The sequence below is a fragment of the Rana temporaria genome, chromosome 4, assembly GCF_905171775.1.
Source record: "Rana temporaria chromosome 4, aRanTem1.1, whole genome shotgun sequence".
Lineage (NCBI taxonomy): Eukaryota > Metazoa > Chordata > Amphibia > Anura > Ranidae > Rana > Rana temporaria.
The window spans coordinates 352,414,441-352,431,956 of record NC_053492.1 but is presented as its reverse complement, the minus strand read 5'-3'; the positions used below and the strand labels follow the sequence as shown (position 1 = coordinate 352,431,956).

General features: G+C 39.3%; 1 protein-coding gene across 11 annotated transcripts in view; it reads left to right on the top strand.

The window, feature by feature from the left end:
• Positions 1–17,403, top strand: part of UTRN (utrophin) — a 910,930-nt gene extending 893,527 nt beyond the window's left edge. For 10 of the 11 annotated variants that reach the window (XM_040350827.1, XM_040350824.1, XM_040350825.1 and 7 more), the window contains 5 exons: positions 1,857–2,100; positions 5,140–5,248; positions 8,348–8,434; positions 13,642–13,664; positions 16,512–17,403. In XM_040350827.1, coding sequence (XP_040206761.1) covers positions 1,857–2,100; positions 5,140–5,248; positions 8,348–8,434; positions 13,642–13,664; positions 16,512–16,520 — 472 coding nt within the window. In that variant the 3' untranslated portion in view covers positions 16,521–17,403. The remainder of the gene's footprint in view (positions 1–1,856; positions 2,101–5,139; positions 5,249–8,347; positions 8,435–13,641; positions 13,665–16,511) is intronic. The other variant, XM_040350828.1, reaches the window with a different exon arrangement.
• Positions 17,404–17,516: the final 113 nt, after the last annotated feature.

Sequence of the window (17,516 nt, the reverse complement as noted above, 5' to 3'; positions counted from 1 at the left end):
GAGTCCTGGAAGTGATGGTTTGGTCCCCACCGAGCCTTTATCTCAACATCATTGATACCTCACATGTGTGGTGCAATCACACTGTTTACATATGCATGCAGGACTTATCTACACTTGCACATGAGCACGGGTGTGCGGGGCAAGGGTTATAGAGGCACTTTAATTTGTTTTACAGCGGTCCAAACCTATGAAAACGGACTGAAGTTCAGTTTCATCTGTCCAAACCGACCGTGTGTACAGCCCATCAGTCTTTTGTCCTTCGGACAAAAGTTAGAGAACTTGCTTTAAAATCGAACCGATGGACCGCTGACCGATAGGTCCAAACCGATGGTTAGTACACAAAAGCATCGGTTCAAAACCCACACATGCTCAGAATCAAGTCGACGCATGCTTGGAAGCATTGAACTTCATTTTTTCCAGCACGTCGTTGTGTTTTACGTCACCGCATTCTGACCCGATCTGTTTTTGGAACGATGGTGTGTACGCACATCAGACCATCAGTCTACTTCAGCGGTGAACCGATGAAAACGGTCCGTCAGACCATTCTCATCGGATGGATCGACCGTGTGTATGCGGCCTGAATTGTTTTTTAATCAACTTTATTGCTGTCACATGGGATTAACAACATCCCTTGTGATAACATAAGCAGTGGCAGTTAATTTTTGAGAAGAGGTCTGGAGTCTATTAGACTTCAGATCTTTCTTCTGCCATCATAAAGCATCTGCTAAAGAAAAACTAAATTGGTTTGATCAGGTGCTTCACCAGCCAGTAACTGAAAATGGAAGTGGCATGTATTACTACTTTCGTCACAGAGAAGGGAAAAGTACAGGTGTACTTTCTCCACCTCTGTATTCATCCACACAGGATGCAGCAGTGCTGGGCTTCTCGGTTTCCCCAGAGAGAGGCTGCAGAACTGCTTGGATCACTTTTACAGAAAAGCCAATGCAGCTGTAGCCATAATACTAGTATAACCGCTTACTGACGAGGATAAATATTTGTATGGCAGTCAGGAAGGCGGTAACATGGATCTAAAGTGCAAAGTCTACCTTTTTAAAGCCCACTACTCCCTTGCAAAAAGGCAGCATAGATATTAAAGAACAAAACTGTAGGGGACAAAAAAATGTTACATAGTATACATAACCTTCCCATGGATTCCAATTGTGGTGCCTGGGCAAGGTTGACCTCATCCTTCTTCCATCAAGATTTGGGGAACGTACAGTACAGTCTCACAAGGTAAGGAATACTTAGCCTTCCCCGGGATCTCACCGACAGGATGATGATGTCAGCCCCTGAACCACAGAAGCTGGAGGAAAGGGAAGTACAGTATATTGTCTATCCCCCTTTTTTTTCAGCTTTTCAGTAGGGGGCACCTAATAAGCTGACTTTTCACAGACTGCAAGGTCTGTTTTACACTATCTGTTTCCAGCTTTCCTCACAAGCAATATTTATTTTGGGCTAATAAACAGTATTTTGACAAATTAGGTGATGAAATTCTACCAAAAGCTGATATGTAGTTAGCAGTGAATGTTGCTCTTTGAATCACCTGTTAGCTTATTAGCTAATAACGAGTCTGGAGGCAAGCTCATGTTGGCATGCATGCTGTCCCTGCCCTTTGCAGGGGTTGTTATGAAGATGTTATATTCTCAACAGGGGATACTTAATCTGTTTAAATCATTAGCATTTTGTTGGCATTTTAATGGCTGCAATGAGGGAAGAAATATGATCTCACTATCTGAGTCTATGAGAGATATAATAATCTACTGATCTTTTCTGAAAATTCAACTTTTGACAGATTTAGCGCTGTTGATTCAGATTGACTCTTTTGTATATGACATGCAAAATACACATTTTATTAGGAATTTGAAGATTGAATATGAACAGCTGAAAGCACAGCACTTGGGAAGAGGGCTGAGCCCTCCGTCCTCACCCCCCGATTCTCTGGCATCTCTGCAGCACACATCTGAGGATGCAGAACTTATTGCTGAGGCAAAACTACTAAGACAGCACAAAGGCCGACTGGAAGCCAGGATGCAAATTCTGGAAGATCACAACAAGCAACTAGAGTCCCAACTTCAACGGCTTCGCCAGTTATTGGAGCAGGTACCAAACAATATATTTTTTATACATTGACTTTTGTGACTTTGTCTTTATACATCTGAGTATACACATCAAGTTATTCATAATGAATCTATAAATTATAAAAATATACTAAACACTTCAATATTTAGATGTTGGTTCTGCAGGGAAAAAAATACTTTCTAAGTGATGTCTTTGCATCCATAGATAACTTCATACGTATAGACACCAAGTCACAAATCCAAAGTACAAAAACATGTCAGTATATTGATAATCAGTAAGGGTAAACCTGATCAGTATCACACAGACAGCAATTAGGACTTGAAAGGTGTTCTAAACCTTTTTTTCTCTGTGCAATACAAAGCTAATAATATGTTGGTTTTAGATATACTGTAGGACCCCCCAAGGCAAAGGTACAAGTCTTCTTATACAACATCATACACTTTATTTTAAGCAAAGCTTATTATAGTTCTAATTCAAAACCCTATCAACCTAACAGTAAAGACTGGAATCTGTAGTGCAATGGGCACTTGTGGCCAAGAGGATCCATACAATAAGTGGGCTTTATTATGTTTTTAGTTCAGTTTGCATTATGTGTCCACATTTCCAGAGTAATCAAATTCAGCTTTAGATCATTTTTATTTTTTCTTCTGTTACTATAAATCATTTCCTTCTGTGTTTAGGTGACTTTTGGATTTACTATTGTAGCAGCAAGAATAGCTATTTGTTTTTCAATCTATGTATATCAAACCTAATTTACCCTTTAATGCCCACTGTATGCATACAGATTATGTGGCAGCATGGATTGGAGTCTTTTGCGTGCTGCCACATATATGCTTACTTGTGTTTGTGTTGTTGGATCACATGTCCCCCAGCACTGAGACTGAACTGTAACCAATAGATTCTGGTCACTGAGTAACAATCGTGAGCTGGTGAGATGGGCTCCCTCAGAGAACTTTCCAGTATATCTCCTCTGCAGAATATGTGTGAGGGGGCTCCCTAAAATTGTAAACAAAAAATCCCCTTCCAGCAACGCAAGCATATGTGGTATCCCCATGCATGTCTGAATGTGGAAATGTATGTATTTTTTTGTTTTTTAGTAGTGGGTCATGGCAAGAAATATAAAGCTAAAATGTAAAAAATGTTTTGCCTCGATAAAAAAATTTAATTCAGGGGATAACCATTAACATTTACCGCAAATTAAGGACCTCATTTGCCCTTAAAAGAACAAAAACAAGGTATAATTCACTTGGATTCACTAAATTTGTGTTTCTCAACCTTTTTTCAGTCAATGCATCCCATTCTAAAATTTAAAAAAATTAACTAATAGTTTTACATAATGTAGCAACATCCACACACATGGGACACCCAACATTGGAGGTGATTTATTCTTCCAAAGCAAACACTCCTTTGCATACTGGTACTGGCAATTATTATAATGTTTCTCTTTTCCCTCAGTCTCTCTCTCCCTGACTTAGCTTATTTGACTCCAGTGCTGACAGAGAGGAGCAAGGGGGGACCCAAACAAGGATGCTGTGTGCCTGACGTCCTCCTTATCAACCGATTATGTAATTGGTTGTTAAGACGCTGGTGGCTAGAAGGTTGTAATAGTGCACAATGAAAACCATTAGCTTTGTGTAACTAAAAGGCAGACTTGACTTGGTCACTGGCTTGTATACAATTGTTGAGTAATTTTTGGGCAGTTGCCAAGGCACCCCTTAAGAAACCTGATGGCACCCTAGTTGAAAAAGGCTGCACTAAGTAGGGAAAAATATATGTATAATTTGCCTAAGTTGCAAAACTGAGTTAGACATCAGTGGGAAATTATAGATTTCCAATTATATATTTTTTTTCTTGTACTGGTGGTCAATACAAAAAAATGCTCTGCTACTGGTGTCGCTGAGTTAATAAAATCAAGGCCTTGTACATACAAGCTTTTAGCATGTTTATGAGCAGTGTGTACAACAAGCTTTTACAAAACATTGTTAAAGTTTTCAGCAGCATTAAAGTCACTTTTTGAAGCTTTTATGTTGGTTAGTAAAAAAAATTGCATAAAATATGCATTGTGTTTTAGCATTAACAGAGCAGTTTTTGATTTTCCCAAGTTTCCCCAGATTAGTTTTAGACTGACCTATAGTTTTAAAACAACTTTAAGTAGGAGTCAAATAATATAATGTAAAAAAAGGTTTAATCAATATAAATTAAAGCTGGCAATTGTAGGCACCCCTGCCAATGTTTTTGATGGTCTTAACCCTGTAACTGCCATTGGTGGACAGCTTTCCCTGTTACAGGAAGTGTACTACCAAAAGATCTACTGCCAGGATCAATAGGGGATACAACTGTGGTCTACTCTAGCGAGTTAGAAAAACAAAAACTGCTGGGTTGGCAGACTGTATCATACATGTAATTGATACGTGAAATGCTGGTTCTCACATTAGACCAGCTGTTAGCAAGCTTCACTAGGTGTTTGACAAGTTTCACGTAGCACTGAAGGTTGCAACATTTTCTAACATCTTATTTAAGTGACAGTCAATAATTCATAAGGATGTGATTAATTTTCCAAAACAGGAGCTGAAAGTTGTTTGGTATATAAGATTGCATGAGTCTAGGTTTCACCTGCTTCATCTCTATTCATTGAAATTAATCTGTATCTAGTAACCTTCATTTGCAGTGTAACAAGCCTTCATTAAAGTGGTTCTTTTTTTAGACCTTATTTTTTAGACATTCCCATGATACTCTGTGGCTTGTGATCATTTAGAATCAGAAATGAAAAACTGGCAGGCCACGATGTTGAATTAAATTTCTCAGGAACACAAACATGTTTTTGCTAATACATGGAATGTTCCCAGTTCCCACTCTTGTTAATTTCCATAAATATTTATATGTGTCCAGAAGGTTGATGCCTCATCCACACTTATTAATCTTCTATAAATGTAAGTTATAGGCAGTTACTGTAAGGAGTAGTACAGGAAGGAAACATTGCAGATAATTCTTGGGTGGTATTATATATTCTCCTTAACTTACATGTTCATCTAACGTGACTTTTATTTACTTGGTTCATAGCCTGACTCAGAATCCAGGGTGAATGGAGTCTCCATGGCTACAGTTTTAATGCAGCCGCCAGCCCCACAATATACAGCTGACCACTACAGTTCACAGTTTCAACAGACAGGTGAGAGTCTGATCTAAATGATTATGTGTGTGTATATATATATATATATATATATATATATATATATATATATATATATATAATCTGTATATTTATGTGTGTGTCGGGTTGAAAGGATGACTCTTTCAATATCATGCAAGTTTCATGATGTGCACATACTGTATGCTTTTAAGTCAATTTCTATTTGTGATAAATACTGATACAATCTTACATAAAGGCAGGTTATTGTGTATTGGAAATTCGAATTTTCTTAGATTACTAGCTGCAGAATGCATGAGGTGTATACATCCCAGTTTTCAGCAAGTTTGCAGTATTTCTGAGGCCCCGTACACACGTCCGAGAAACTCGACGGGCAAAACACATTGTTTGCTCGTCGAGTTCCTTGTGAAGCCGCCGAGGATCTCGGCGAGCCAAGTTTCCTCATTGACTAACGAGGAAATAGAGAACATGTTCTCTATTTGGCCCGACGAGATCCTCGTCGGTTTCTTCGGCCAAAAGTGTACAGACGACCGGGTTTCTCTGCAGAATACGGCTCCCATCGAGTTTCTGGCTGAATTCTGCCGAGAAACTCGGTCGTGTGTACGGGGCCTCAGAGAATAGTGGGATCCTGTTTAATGGGACTCTGTATCATAGCTAGTTTGTGAAAAACACAATGGTCCGGATTCACATACCTGAGCGCATCTTTATGCCAGCGTAGCGCATCTCATATACACTACGCCGACGTAACACAGAGAGGCAAGCACGGTATTCACAAAGCACTTGCTCCCAACGTTGCCCCGGCGTAACGTAAATTCCTTGGCATAAGCCGGCCTAATTGGAAGTGGGCGTGATACATTTAAATGAACCGTGACCCCATGCAAATGATGGGCCGAACGAACGGCGCATACGCCGTCCCGTAGACGCTTCCCAGTGCGCATGCTCAGAATCACGTCGGAACGAACGCCTAAGATACATCGAATCACTGAACGTAACCTACGCCCAGCCTGTTCACGTAGTACTATGTAAACGACGTAAAATACGACGGCTGTTCTGTGGTCCATACCTTTGCATGGGATGCGCCTCCTATATGTGGAATAACTTTACGCCGGACGTACGCCTTACGTAAACCGCGTATATTACTGTGACGGGCGCAAGTACGTCCCTGAATCGGCGTATCTCAGTCATTTACATATTCGACGCATAAATCAATGGGAGCGCCCCTTGTGGCCAGCGTAAATATGCGCCCACGATACGACGGTATAGGAAACTTACGTCGGTCGTAGAAAGCCTATTTTCAGGCGTATCTAGTTCTATTAGCACCGCACATAAATACGACGGCGCACATTGACACTTACGCGGCGTATCTGTAGATACGTTGGTATAAGTGCTACGAGAATCGGAGCCAATGAAATGCGAGCAGGCCTGGTGACAAAGTTTGATTGTGTGGGAAAACCATAGTTCTTATGGGTTAAAAGGGTACTAAAGGTTTGATTAAAAAAATTAACCAATATGTTATACTTACCTCCGCTGTGCCGCTCGTTTTGCACAGAGTGGCCCCAATCCATGTCTTCTGGGGTCTTTTGGCGGCTGTCTCGGCTCCTCCCCACATCAGCCAACCCCCCTGGGAAGCGCTTTCCCAAATTTTAAATACATTTTAAATAATTAATTGAATCCATTTTGGAATAAGGCTATAATATAACAAAATGTGGAAAAAGTGTAGCCCTGTGAATACTTTTCGGATGCAATTGTAACATGTTTGTTATTTTCTCCTTTTTTTAGCAAAAAATTTGAAACTCAGCAGTGATTAAATACCACCAAAAGAAAGCTCTGTTTGTGTTAATTTTTTTTTATAAAAATGTAGTTTGGGTACAGTGTTGCATGACCTTGCAACTGCCATTCAAAGTGTGAGCGCGCTGAAAGCTGATAATTGGTCTGGGCAGGAAGGGGGTTTAAGTGCCCAGTAAGCAAGTGGTTAAACAAGAAAAATAGACTTTGGTATCACTTTAATGAATGGGAAAATAGCTGGGGGAAGGTCATATGACCAGTCAAAGTTATGTTACTTAGTTCTCCTTTCATGTGGGATTCTTTTGCATCTTACACAGACCACTCTGATAGACACCGCTGGCTTCACACAGTGGCCTGTATTCTATAAATGACTTGTAAAATGCAAGCACAGTGTACGGTAAAGAGCGTGGTATCCAGCAGAGAGCAGATCTCCTTTTTTAATATCCTCTGAGTCTCTGTAACATATGATTTTTAATAAAACCGTTGTAACCTTATTCTGCCATATTAATCGGTGGCACGGTGCTGATTTCACTGTTCACATTGTAATGTATTAGGCAAAAAGGTGCTGTAATTACCACTTGGTAAGACAAAAAAAACAAAGTTATGAAGGTTTGAAACTCATGCACATGGATGTATAGGGCAAATAATGTAAACTATGGCCATATTTTGGCATCCAGGGTGCCACAGGTGTTGTGTACAGTTGCCTGTTCAAATGAATTACAGAATACGGCTGTATACATGTATACGCAGCTCAGAGTGTAAACATGCATACACATACATGTGCCTTGATGCAGACTGCCTGCATCCCATCCATACAAGTATGCACAATTGTACTCAGAGCTGCCTACAGCTGTACCTCGTAATTCATTTGTGCAGGCAGATAAAATACGTGCTCCAGTACCCCAAAGTGCACGAGCCCGTAAATTAATGAGCGCCAAGATTTAACCGTTTAAAAACAAATTTGTGTAAAAATAATTGTATAGATCTCAAATGTAAAGGATGAAAAAATATCTACCAGTTGCACTGTATAGACTGCCTTGTCCAGAGGCTGATCATTCATCTGTGAAATGGAGCTGTGTTGCTTTTATTACATAGGCTCTTCCTACCCAACAGAGACCTACATATTGTAAGTGATCCCGATAGAATCAGTTTAATTCTCCTCCAAGCAGTAATTATGAAGCCTCTGCTAGAGACAATCTCATCTTGGTTATTACTCATGCATAGCAAATGTTACAGTATTAACATTGCATACCCGTAGAACTTAAATAGACTTCTGCTTTGAGGAATTGTTACATTCCCTTCTGAACTCTCCTGCTTTGATTAATGCACTTACAGGTGACATACTATCTTCCCCTCATAACACCAGCACAGACCTGATGGATGTTATGGAACAAATAAACAGCACATTTCCACTCAGCAGCTGTAAGTGCTAATACTTATTATTATTTTTTTATTTTTTTACAGGTGTTATGTTGAGGTTTTGTTTTACAAAATTGTAAAGCTTCAGATTTGCGGTTTCATTGACCACTTTCCACCCAGCCTATAGCAAAATGACGGCCGGGCGGTGGTTCCGTTATCCTGACTGCACGTCATATGATGTCTTTCAGGATAACAGCTGGCGTGCGCTGCGATCGGTGGTGTGGTGTCTCAGTCTAACACTCTGACGGAGACTCTTTACCACGCAATTAGCTGTGTCCAATCACAGCTGATCATGGACTAAACAGGAAGAGCTGTTTATCGGCTTTTCCTCACTCGCGCCACCCAGGACCACCAGGGATGACCACCACTGATGAACACCAGGTATGCCCCCATGGTCACCAGGGATGCCAATGTGTGCCCAATAATTATGCCAATCTGTGTCCATCAGTAATGCCTGCCAGCACCTCTTTTATAGTGATGCCCATCAGTTTCACCTATCAGTGCCCATCTGTCCCCATCAGTGCCACCCATAAGTACCCATCAATGCCCATCAGTGCCTCCTATTAGTGCCCGTCAATGCTGCATTTTAGTGCCCATCATCAGTGCCACCTTGTTGCCACCTCATCAGTGCCGCCTTATCCTTCCCTGCATGGAAGCCATCCCTGCCAAGAGAAGACAGTGATTATAGCTAGGGGCTATAGCACCCGCTTGCAATAATCCAAATGAATAAGGCAGTCTGGTTGTACCCAAGTTGATGATTTGAACAACTTGATACATTCAGCCTGCCCGTTAACGGTGCTGCTGAATCGGCTGAGTTTCGAACCATGTATGGCCAGCCTAAGTTTTACACCCATACCCTGCAGGGTTCTTGAACCAGAGGTTTCTATATTGTTCACCCCCTCCCACTTCCACAGAGATAAACACACGCAATCTGAATGAGCATGTTTATTTGAAATCTGTAATAAAAAATAAATAAAAACAACAGTAGGTTGATGTCTACAAGTATGACAAATGTCTAATGTCTCTATTCAGCTAAAAACTCAGTGAGCAGCTACGCCAGGAAAACTATCCTATTGGTTAAATTAAAATGACAAGGGTGTATCCGCAGAGCTCTATAAATTAATAATAATAATAAGGGCACTATTTTTGTTTATAAAAAACGGGGTTTGCTAACTCGATATGAATTAATGACTTTAAAAACTTCAATGCCAGGCACTTTTATCCCCTTCCTGCCACACTTTGAATGACAATTGTGCAGTCATGCAACACTGTTCCCATTAGAAATTGTTATCTTTTTTTTTTTAACACAAATAGAACTTTCTTTTGGTGGTATTTATTCACCACTGGCCTTTTTTTGATAATTAAACATTTTAAGGGGTTCTTCGCTTTTGTTATAACATTTGCAAATAAATTGCCTTTCTTCATAAATTTAGGTCAAAATGTATTCTGCTACCTTCCAAGGTATTTATTAAGAGGCATTGCAAGTTTTTTGAAGTTGTAATTTTCTGTCACAATGTTTTGGAAAATAAAGAGATGAAAAAATAAATTCACAATTTTTTTTACATACTGTCACCAGCGTTGTACAGCTAAATTGTTTAAATTGGCCTTTGACTGCCACATCCCTAATTCGAAATGTAAAAGTATGGCGTAATTGTAACAGCACAAGTGCATATATAATTAAAATATAAATTGTATTTGAAAAATATATTTTTTTAAAAGATAACAAACATTCACATTATAAAATCTTTACCCAGTTAAAGGATTTGTAAAGGCAGAAGTTTTCTATGCATTAGGATAAAAAACCTTTTGTGTGTAGCAGCCTCCCCAGCACCCCCTAATTACTTTCCTGAGCCCCCTTTCTCTTCAGTGATGTCCACGAGTGTCTTAACTGTCCCAGACACTCCTCCTGATTGGCTGAGACACAGCAGCGGCACCATTAACTTGCACGGCTGTCAATCAAAATCAGTCAGCCAACCAGGGGAGAGAGGGGTGGGGCCAGGTCGGGGCTTCATGTCTGAATGGATACACAGAGCTCTGACTCGGCTCGGTGCCCCCTATAGCAAGCTGCTGGCTGAGGGGCACTCGTCAGCGGGAGGGGCCAGGAGAGCAGAAGAGGGACTCGTGAAGAGGAGGATCTGGGCAAAGCAAACTGCACAGAGGAGGTAAGTATAACATGTTTGTTTTTATATTAAAAAAAACAAGCCTTTGCAATCACTTTAAGGTATACAAACTTATATCCAGTGATATGTGTGAGCAGTATGTATCTTATATAGTGTATAAGATACATACTGCTCAGACATATCACTGGATATAAGTTTGTATACCTTAACTGAGTTGATTGTGTAAAATATCTATGTATTAACATGATTTTATAACGTGAATGTTTGTTATCTTTTAAAAAAAAAAATTTTAATAAACGTTACATTTTAACTATATATGGACTTGTGCCATTAAAATCCCACCATACTTAGTGCAGTACAGAGTTATGAAATAACTGATGTGGCTGACAGTAAGTAAAAAAAAAAAAAAATGTAACACACTGTGACCAGAGCAATACAGTGTTGCCAAAGTAACACTGTACTGCTCTGGGAAAGTGATCGGGATTTTTTTTTTTTTTTTTACACATTATAGTTGATAATACTAATGAATTTCATTGGAAAAAGCAACCATTTTTACAGAATGAAACTGATTTATTCAGTGTCTTTTTTTGTAAGTTTACTGTAATTGGCTAAAGCGAATCATATGATACAGATGGGCTGCGATTGGCCTTGTCTGGACCATGTGTTCACTGGGTCCAATCACAGCTAACAATACCATTGTATAGAATGGTTTACATGAAAGGAAGCCATCCATTGTTTACAATTGTCATGTGATCTGCTGTGATTGGTCACAGCGATCACATGACACTGTCAGCAGGCCAGTATAGCGATCAGTGATCAGCTGCGTCTCGTGGATATAGCTGTGACAGATCACGCCACTGGGTGGCCCCCTTGCCTTCTGAGGGGATGTTATGACGTCTACTCCTCAAGGAGGAAAGTCCCGCCCCAGCCGTCATCCTGCTATAGGCAGCACGGGAAGGTGCTAAAGCTGATATAATGCCACAGGTTGAGTGCATAACATATTGCTAGTTTTCTTTAGACAGCATTCCTTATCTAATATTTATCTTGATAGACTTGTATGAGTTTTTCATTGAAGTCTCATATAACAGACAAGTAGTGGGGACAAAAGAATGAATTGCAGACTGAATACTTCTTATCCAGTGTAAAGCCTTCTTTTAGCAATGCCTTGGAGGTTATTTACTAAAGGCAAATCCACTTTGCACTACAAGTCGCTGTAGAGCTGAGGGGGACATGCAAGAAAAATAAAAAATAAATGTTTTAGCTTGCACATGATTGGATGATAAAATCAGCAGAGCTTCCCCTAATTTCAGAGCTTCCCCTCAGATTTACAGCGACTGCACTTCCAAGTGCACTTGTAGTGCAAAGTGGATTTGCCTTTCGTAAATAACCCCCCTGGTGTCACAAATGAACATTCTTTTGAAGTCCAGACCCTACAGGCTCACTCTTAAAAGCATTAGCCATTACCACAGAGTGCTTACCCGTTTGAAAAAAAAATATTCAACTGCCACTGTTATGCACATTGTTAACCACAACACTTGGAAATCAGCTGCATACAGAAGTATGTCAAGGCCATAGAAATAAAGAATGAGCCAACCAGTCCTGCCTTGCAGCTACTACAGAGAGGACCACTTTTTAAAACAATAAAATAAATAGAGATAAAGACAATAAGAGTTAATTGGCATGATAATGCACTCACGTTTAAAATCCATGACGAAGCATCTAGGCAGAATGTCACTGGTGGTTGCTAATGGCTTTCATAAACCGCATGCGCATGTGCAACCGCAGCGCTGGGTCCAAGATTCCTTCTCTGCTGTTTATGGAAGCCAATGACCAGTGACATTCTGCCTAGATGCTTGCTGTTCAAAGATTTTAATTGTGACTGGATTACTTTTGTAGTTTAAACAATAGGGAACACAATGCCAGTGCACTCTTTCTTCACCCCTTATAAGCTTGCCTGTTTTATTGAATTAACTTCTATCTGGGTTTGGTAGATATAGCTTTTTTCCTTTCACAATAGGTCTCCAGCATTAGAATGCAACTTTATTTATTTTTACTCTGTTAAACAGTGCCTTGAACTTGGTGAAACACACACATTCTGACACAATGAAGGAATAACTGAAGACTTAATGTAGATGACTGGCAAAGTAAGGCCGGCCATAGACTGTTCGAATCTCGGCTGCTTCAGCAGGAACTGGCTAAAATTTGAACCGTGTGCGGACAGGCTGGATATACCAAGTTGATCGATCGATCAACTTGGGTACAGCCAGCATGCCGGATTCACTTGCAATTATTGCTAGTGCCTGATATAGAGACTAGCAATAATCAATGTTTTCTCCCATTGGGGGCCGCTTCCCCCCCCCCCCGCCTGCTCACCCGCTAGGAGAAGACAATTGCTCGGCAGGAGGGATTCCCCTGTCAACACTGTCTGTGTTGATGGGGGAATCATGCAAAGAAAGAAAGTCGCACCATCTATGATATGTAGATTTCACATTTCTTGAGATAATGGTTGGATTCTTCCGTACACTGTTTCCTTTTTGAAGATTATTTCTGCTAATATTTACTACATACTTTAAATAAGGTTACTTTCATTAAGCTTCTTGTTATAGTGCCAGGAACATGTGAAAATGTTGGTCCTAATATTATTAATTTTAAATTCCACTGCCCATGTAGGTAATGCTGGCACAGATTTGCAAGCCCTAACTATTTATTCACCGGAAAGGTTACGCTCTTCTGTTGGTGCTGTGCGTGGGATTAAGTGGATTTCCTTGCCTGCCTCAGAACAGGGATTGGTCTTGAGCAAATATCAAATCTTCCATCATCTTCCATCACCAAGCACAATATATGTTTTGTCCTTATCTATAATCACTTGCATTGTTAGGAGAGCAGAATTTTGAGAGCTCACATGTAGAAGCCAAGTCTGTAATGGCAAAATTTCACACGGGTAGTTAAATCAGCAAAAAGAGAAATAGATTGCAGACTTAGTCATATTCTTGTTTTTAATGCTGCCCAACCAGTTACTTCCAGCATGATTGAACCTTATGCTTTATTTTTTCTGAGTATTAATGTTTTTTTTTATTTTAATGTTTGCAGCGAGCTCTTCTAGAAGAGAACAGGTATGATTAATTTTATATTTACCAACGATAAAAAAAATATCTTATGCTGGACAACAAGTTTTTATTTAGGTACAGATTTTATTTAGAATTTAGAATTGGTTTGTAATGTTACATGCAATAATATATTCCCAATAGTTTCATGGTGGCATCATATATATTGTGAGGATTCAAGGGTAGAGCTTTTGAGGACACAGTACACTAACCAGCTTTCGTTTTAAGGCTTTCTTTGTCCAGTTGTATTGAAACATGTCTTGGACTACGCTAGCCCAAATTCCGCATACACACCATCACTTTATGTGATGGAAAAAAACTACATTTTCTGTGAAGTAAAAAACGACTTTTTTGAAACTTCAATTTTCAAAAACGACGTTGCCTACACACCATCGTTTTTTCACAATGCTCTAGCAAAGCGAGGTTACGTTCACCACTTTTTTCCATTGAAGCTGGCTTCATAACTAGCTTCTGGGCATGCATGGGTTTAAAAACGTCATTTTAAACATCGTTTTTTGATACACACTGTCAATTTTTGTGAAACAAAAAACGACGTTTTGAAAAACGACACATAAAATTGAAGCATGCTTCAATTTTTTTTTTGTCATTTTTCAGAAGACATAAAACGACGTTTTCCCCCACACACGGTCATTTAAATTGACGTTTTTAAAAATGTCGTTTTTTTTCATCACATAAAGTGATGGTGTGTACGCGGCATAAGCCTATTAAAACACAACCTCTCAGTCCAGAACACAACAATGTTCACATGCTGTTCCTGCAGCAACATGATAATCCTAACACTAACCTAACCCCTAAATATACCCCTTACATTAACACAAATTATTTTACCTACACACCTCATTATGTCGCCTTCAGTGTGTTAAATTGTGCAGATGGTGATACCTCACTTGTGGATTGATAATACGCTACATGCTCATAAACCTAACCTTTTGTCAATATGCTCATATTTTTATGCGCTGTTTATAAGTACACTTTAGGCAAAGCTAAAAATCAGACAGTGAAACATATGGTGGAAAAACAACCTAGATGCTGAAGGCTTCTGTTTTTCATCCAATCACTGCATTATTAAAATAAACCGTCCTGCTTCTAAAATCTCTTAGGACACCCTTCTTTAGTTTTGTAAATGTGTAGGCTGAATATTGCTGTCACTCTTTTGTAGTACAGCAAAGAATTGTGTGGTCAGTAGCTGCAGTCCAGCCCAGAAGCGATGTGAGCTGGATCTTAAATACGATTAATACAGAAGCAATATTTCAGCAGTACACTAATTGCTTTCAATGTAGCCTGATCCTACAAACTTTGTAACCAACTGGTAGAACGCAGGCATCTTGCAGTTAACTTCATATGGCATCATGCTTGCTGGGAGGGAAAATGGGACCCAGACCTAATCTGAGTACAAGGCCTACACTAAAGTCCAAGTTAGTGAAAATCCCCATGGCCATTTAACAGTTTCCACAATATATTTAAATAAGCTGAAATAAAGACACTTGTCCATTGCATTAAACAATCGTTGAAAATTGGTCTCTCGGAAAAAAAAAGTTAAGCAGTCTGATGCTTATCTGTCACACATCCAGGTTTTTTTTTCTTGCACAGAATAGTCCAGAATCCTCAGAAATAGTGACTTCATTTTTGGTAGAAAGCTTCCTGTGAAAAGGACTAGTCACCACTGCCTTCTTCTTATGCCCGTTCCTGTCACTACCCTTTGCAATTCATCCAATCAGCTTGAAATGATTATGTCAGCACTACCTGTGGGTGGCAGAGACCAGAAGCGGCTGATGGCTCAACACAGCATCTTCACATCCAGCAACAATGCACACTTCAAAACTAGACCTCCCCTGCCACTTAGCAAAACTTCCCCTTAGCTGGTAGTATGGGTGCTTCTGGCTAGTGTAGCTTGATAGGTGGGCATTATTGATACAAATAATAAAGATTTTGTTTTCCAATTTCATCATAAAACGGTACTGCTACCATGGTTACAAGATACATTTCACTCAGCACATATGAGTGATGACTTAAGTTTGACTGCCCTCATGTACATATATACTGTATTTATTGGCGTATAACACTCACTTTTTTACCCTGAAAATAGAGGGTAAACTGTGCCTGCGTGTTATACGCAGGGGTGGTGGAAAGTTTTTTCCCTGAAACTTTCCTCTTAAAGTTAGGGCGCGTGTTATACACCTGTGCGTGTTATTCGCCGATAAATACGGTAATTATTTATTACACAGCAATAAAAAAAAGATAATCACACACATTGGGGTTGGTTTACTAATGGCAAATAGACTGTGCACTTTGTAAGTGCAGTTGCACTAATTTTCCCCAGAGCTGATTTCCATCATCCAATCATGTTCAAGCAAACATGCAGTTTTTTTATTTTCATTGCACCTGATTGAGTATTCTTTACAAAGTGAAGCTTCACCACATTCACTAAGCTCTGGAGAAATTGAGTGCAACTGCACTTGCAATGTGCACAGTATATTTGCTTTTAGTAAATTAACCCTATTGGTTCACACTAGGTGATATTGTTATTTTTAACGTACACTGTATTTAAAAAGACATTATTAACGATAATCTTCCTGTAATTTATGAAAGTGTTTTATAGCAGTTATATAGATTATGTCAACTTTACCCAACAAGAGTGTCCCTTTTAAATCCAACAACTTCCTGCAGTAAGCAGATGATTAGAATGCATGTAAATGCAAAATACTGTTCAATTCCCATTTTTGTTAAAACAGATGAGAGATACAATAGATTCCTTGTGTGGTAGCATGCACTGAATACTATCTGGCCAGTTCATATTATAAGCATTGATTATTATTATTATTCTTTTCTATGCAGGCAATGTGAACAAACCATCCATGAGAACATCTGTCCTTGGCACAGAGTCCCTTCAGAATGGAGCCAATCAAAGATTCTATTATTGAAAGGTTACGTGGGACTGACAGCGCATTCTATTAAAGGCATAAGACACTGAATACCCAAAGATGAAGACATGTTTTCAGATAGTGTCTGTGTTCTGTATTTTTCTTCTCTTTCTATGCAACTGTAAATTAATGATCTGTGGAGTAACTGGTTTTAGGTATACCTATGTCATTTGTATAAATAAGTTAATACGTTATAAACAGAAAATGAAGGGTGGTATTAGGATTTCTTTATTTTCTAATAGTGTGAACTTTTCACTGATCTAGTGTGTAATTTTCACACTGCACTTTCCCCGCATATTCAGTTGAACTTTCATGCCGCAGTAAACTGAAAGGCCACATCTGATGCTTAGCATCTAAGTCAACACTCTAACGATCACCAGACATTTCAGATTGCGTCTCGCATTGCCTTGATCCTTCAGGATCATTATTAAAAATAAAATTGGAGACCATGCAAAAACATCATTGACTGAAGCTATATACAATGTTACAGTGTTAAAACCACTTCGGCTGAATCTCTAGCACGGGATTACATGATAAATAACACAGAGGCTCTATAATCCTCTTAGTGTTACAAAACACAATTTTAAATCATTTTTGCTTACCTGGGTTTGCAATAGATGAACTATTTAAAAGCCTCATACAATGTGATTATTATCATTTTAGAGACATGCCAGGTAATGGGCCTTTTTTTTACATGTTTTATGCTATGGCACATTAGGCTTGTGCCCACATTTACCTAGTAAAACGTATCATGCCATTTTTTTTCAATGATGCTACATATAAAACTCTATGAAACAAGGGATTTACACAACAGCGCAAAGAGTAATGATGTACAGTAACCCGCAGCAAATACTCAGATATAACATCTCATACTGTATGCTTAGCTGAAAAATTGTTTTATATGGTTGCTCTGGGATTT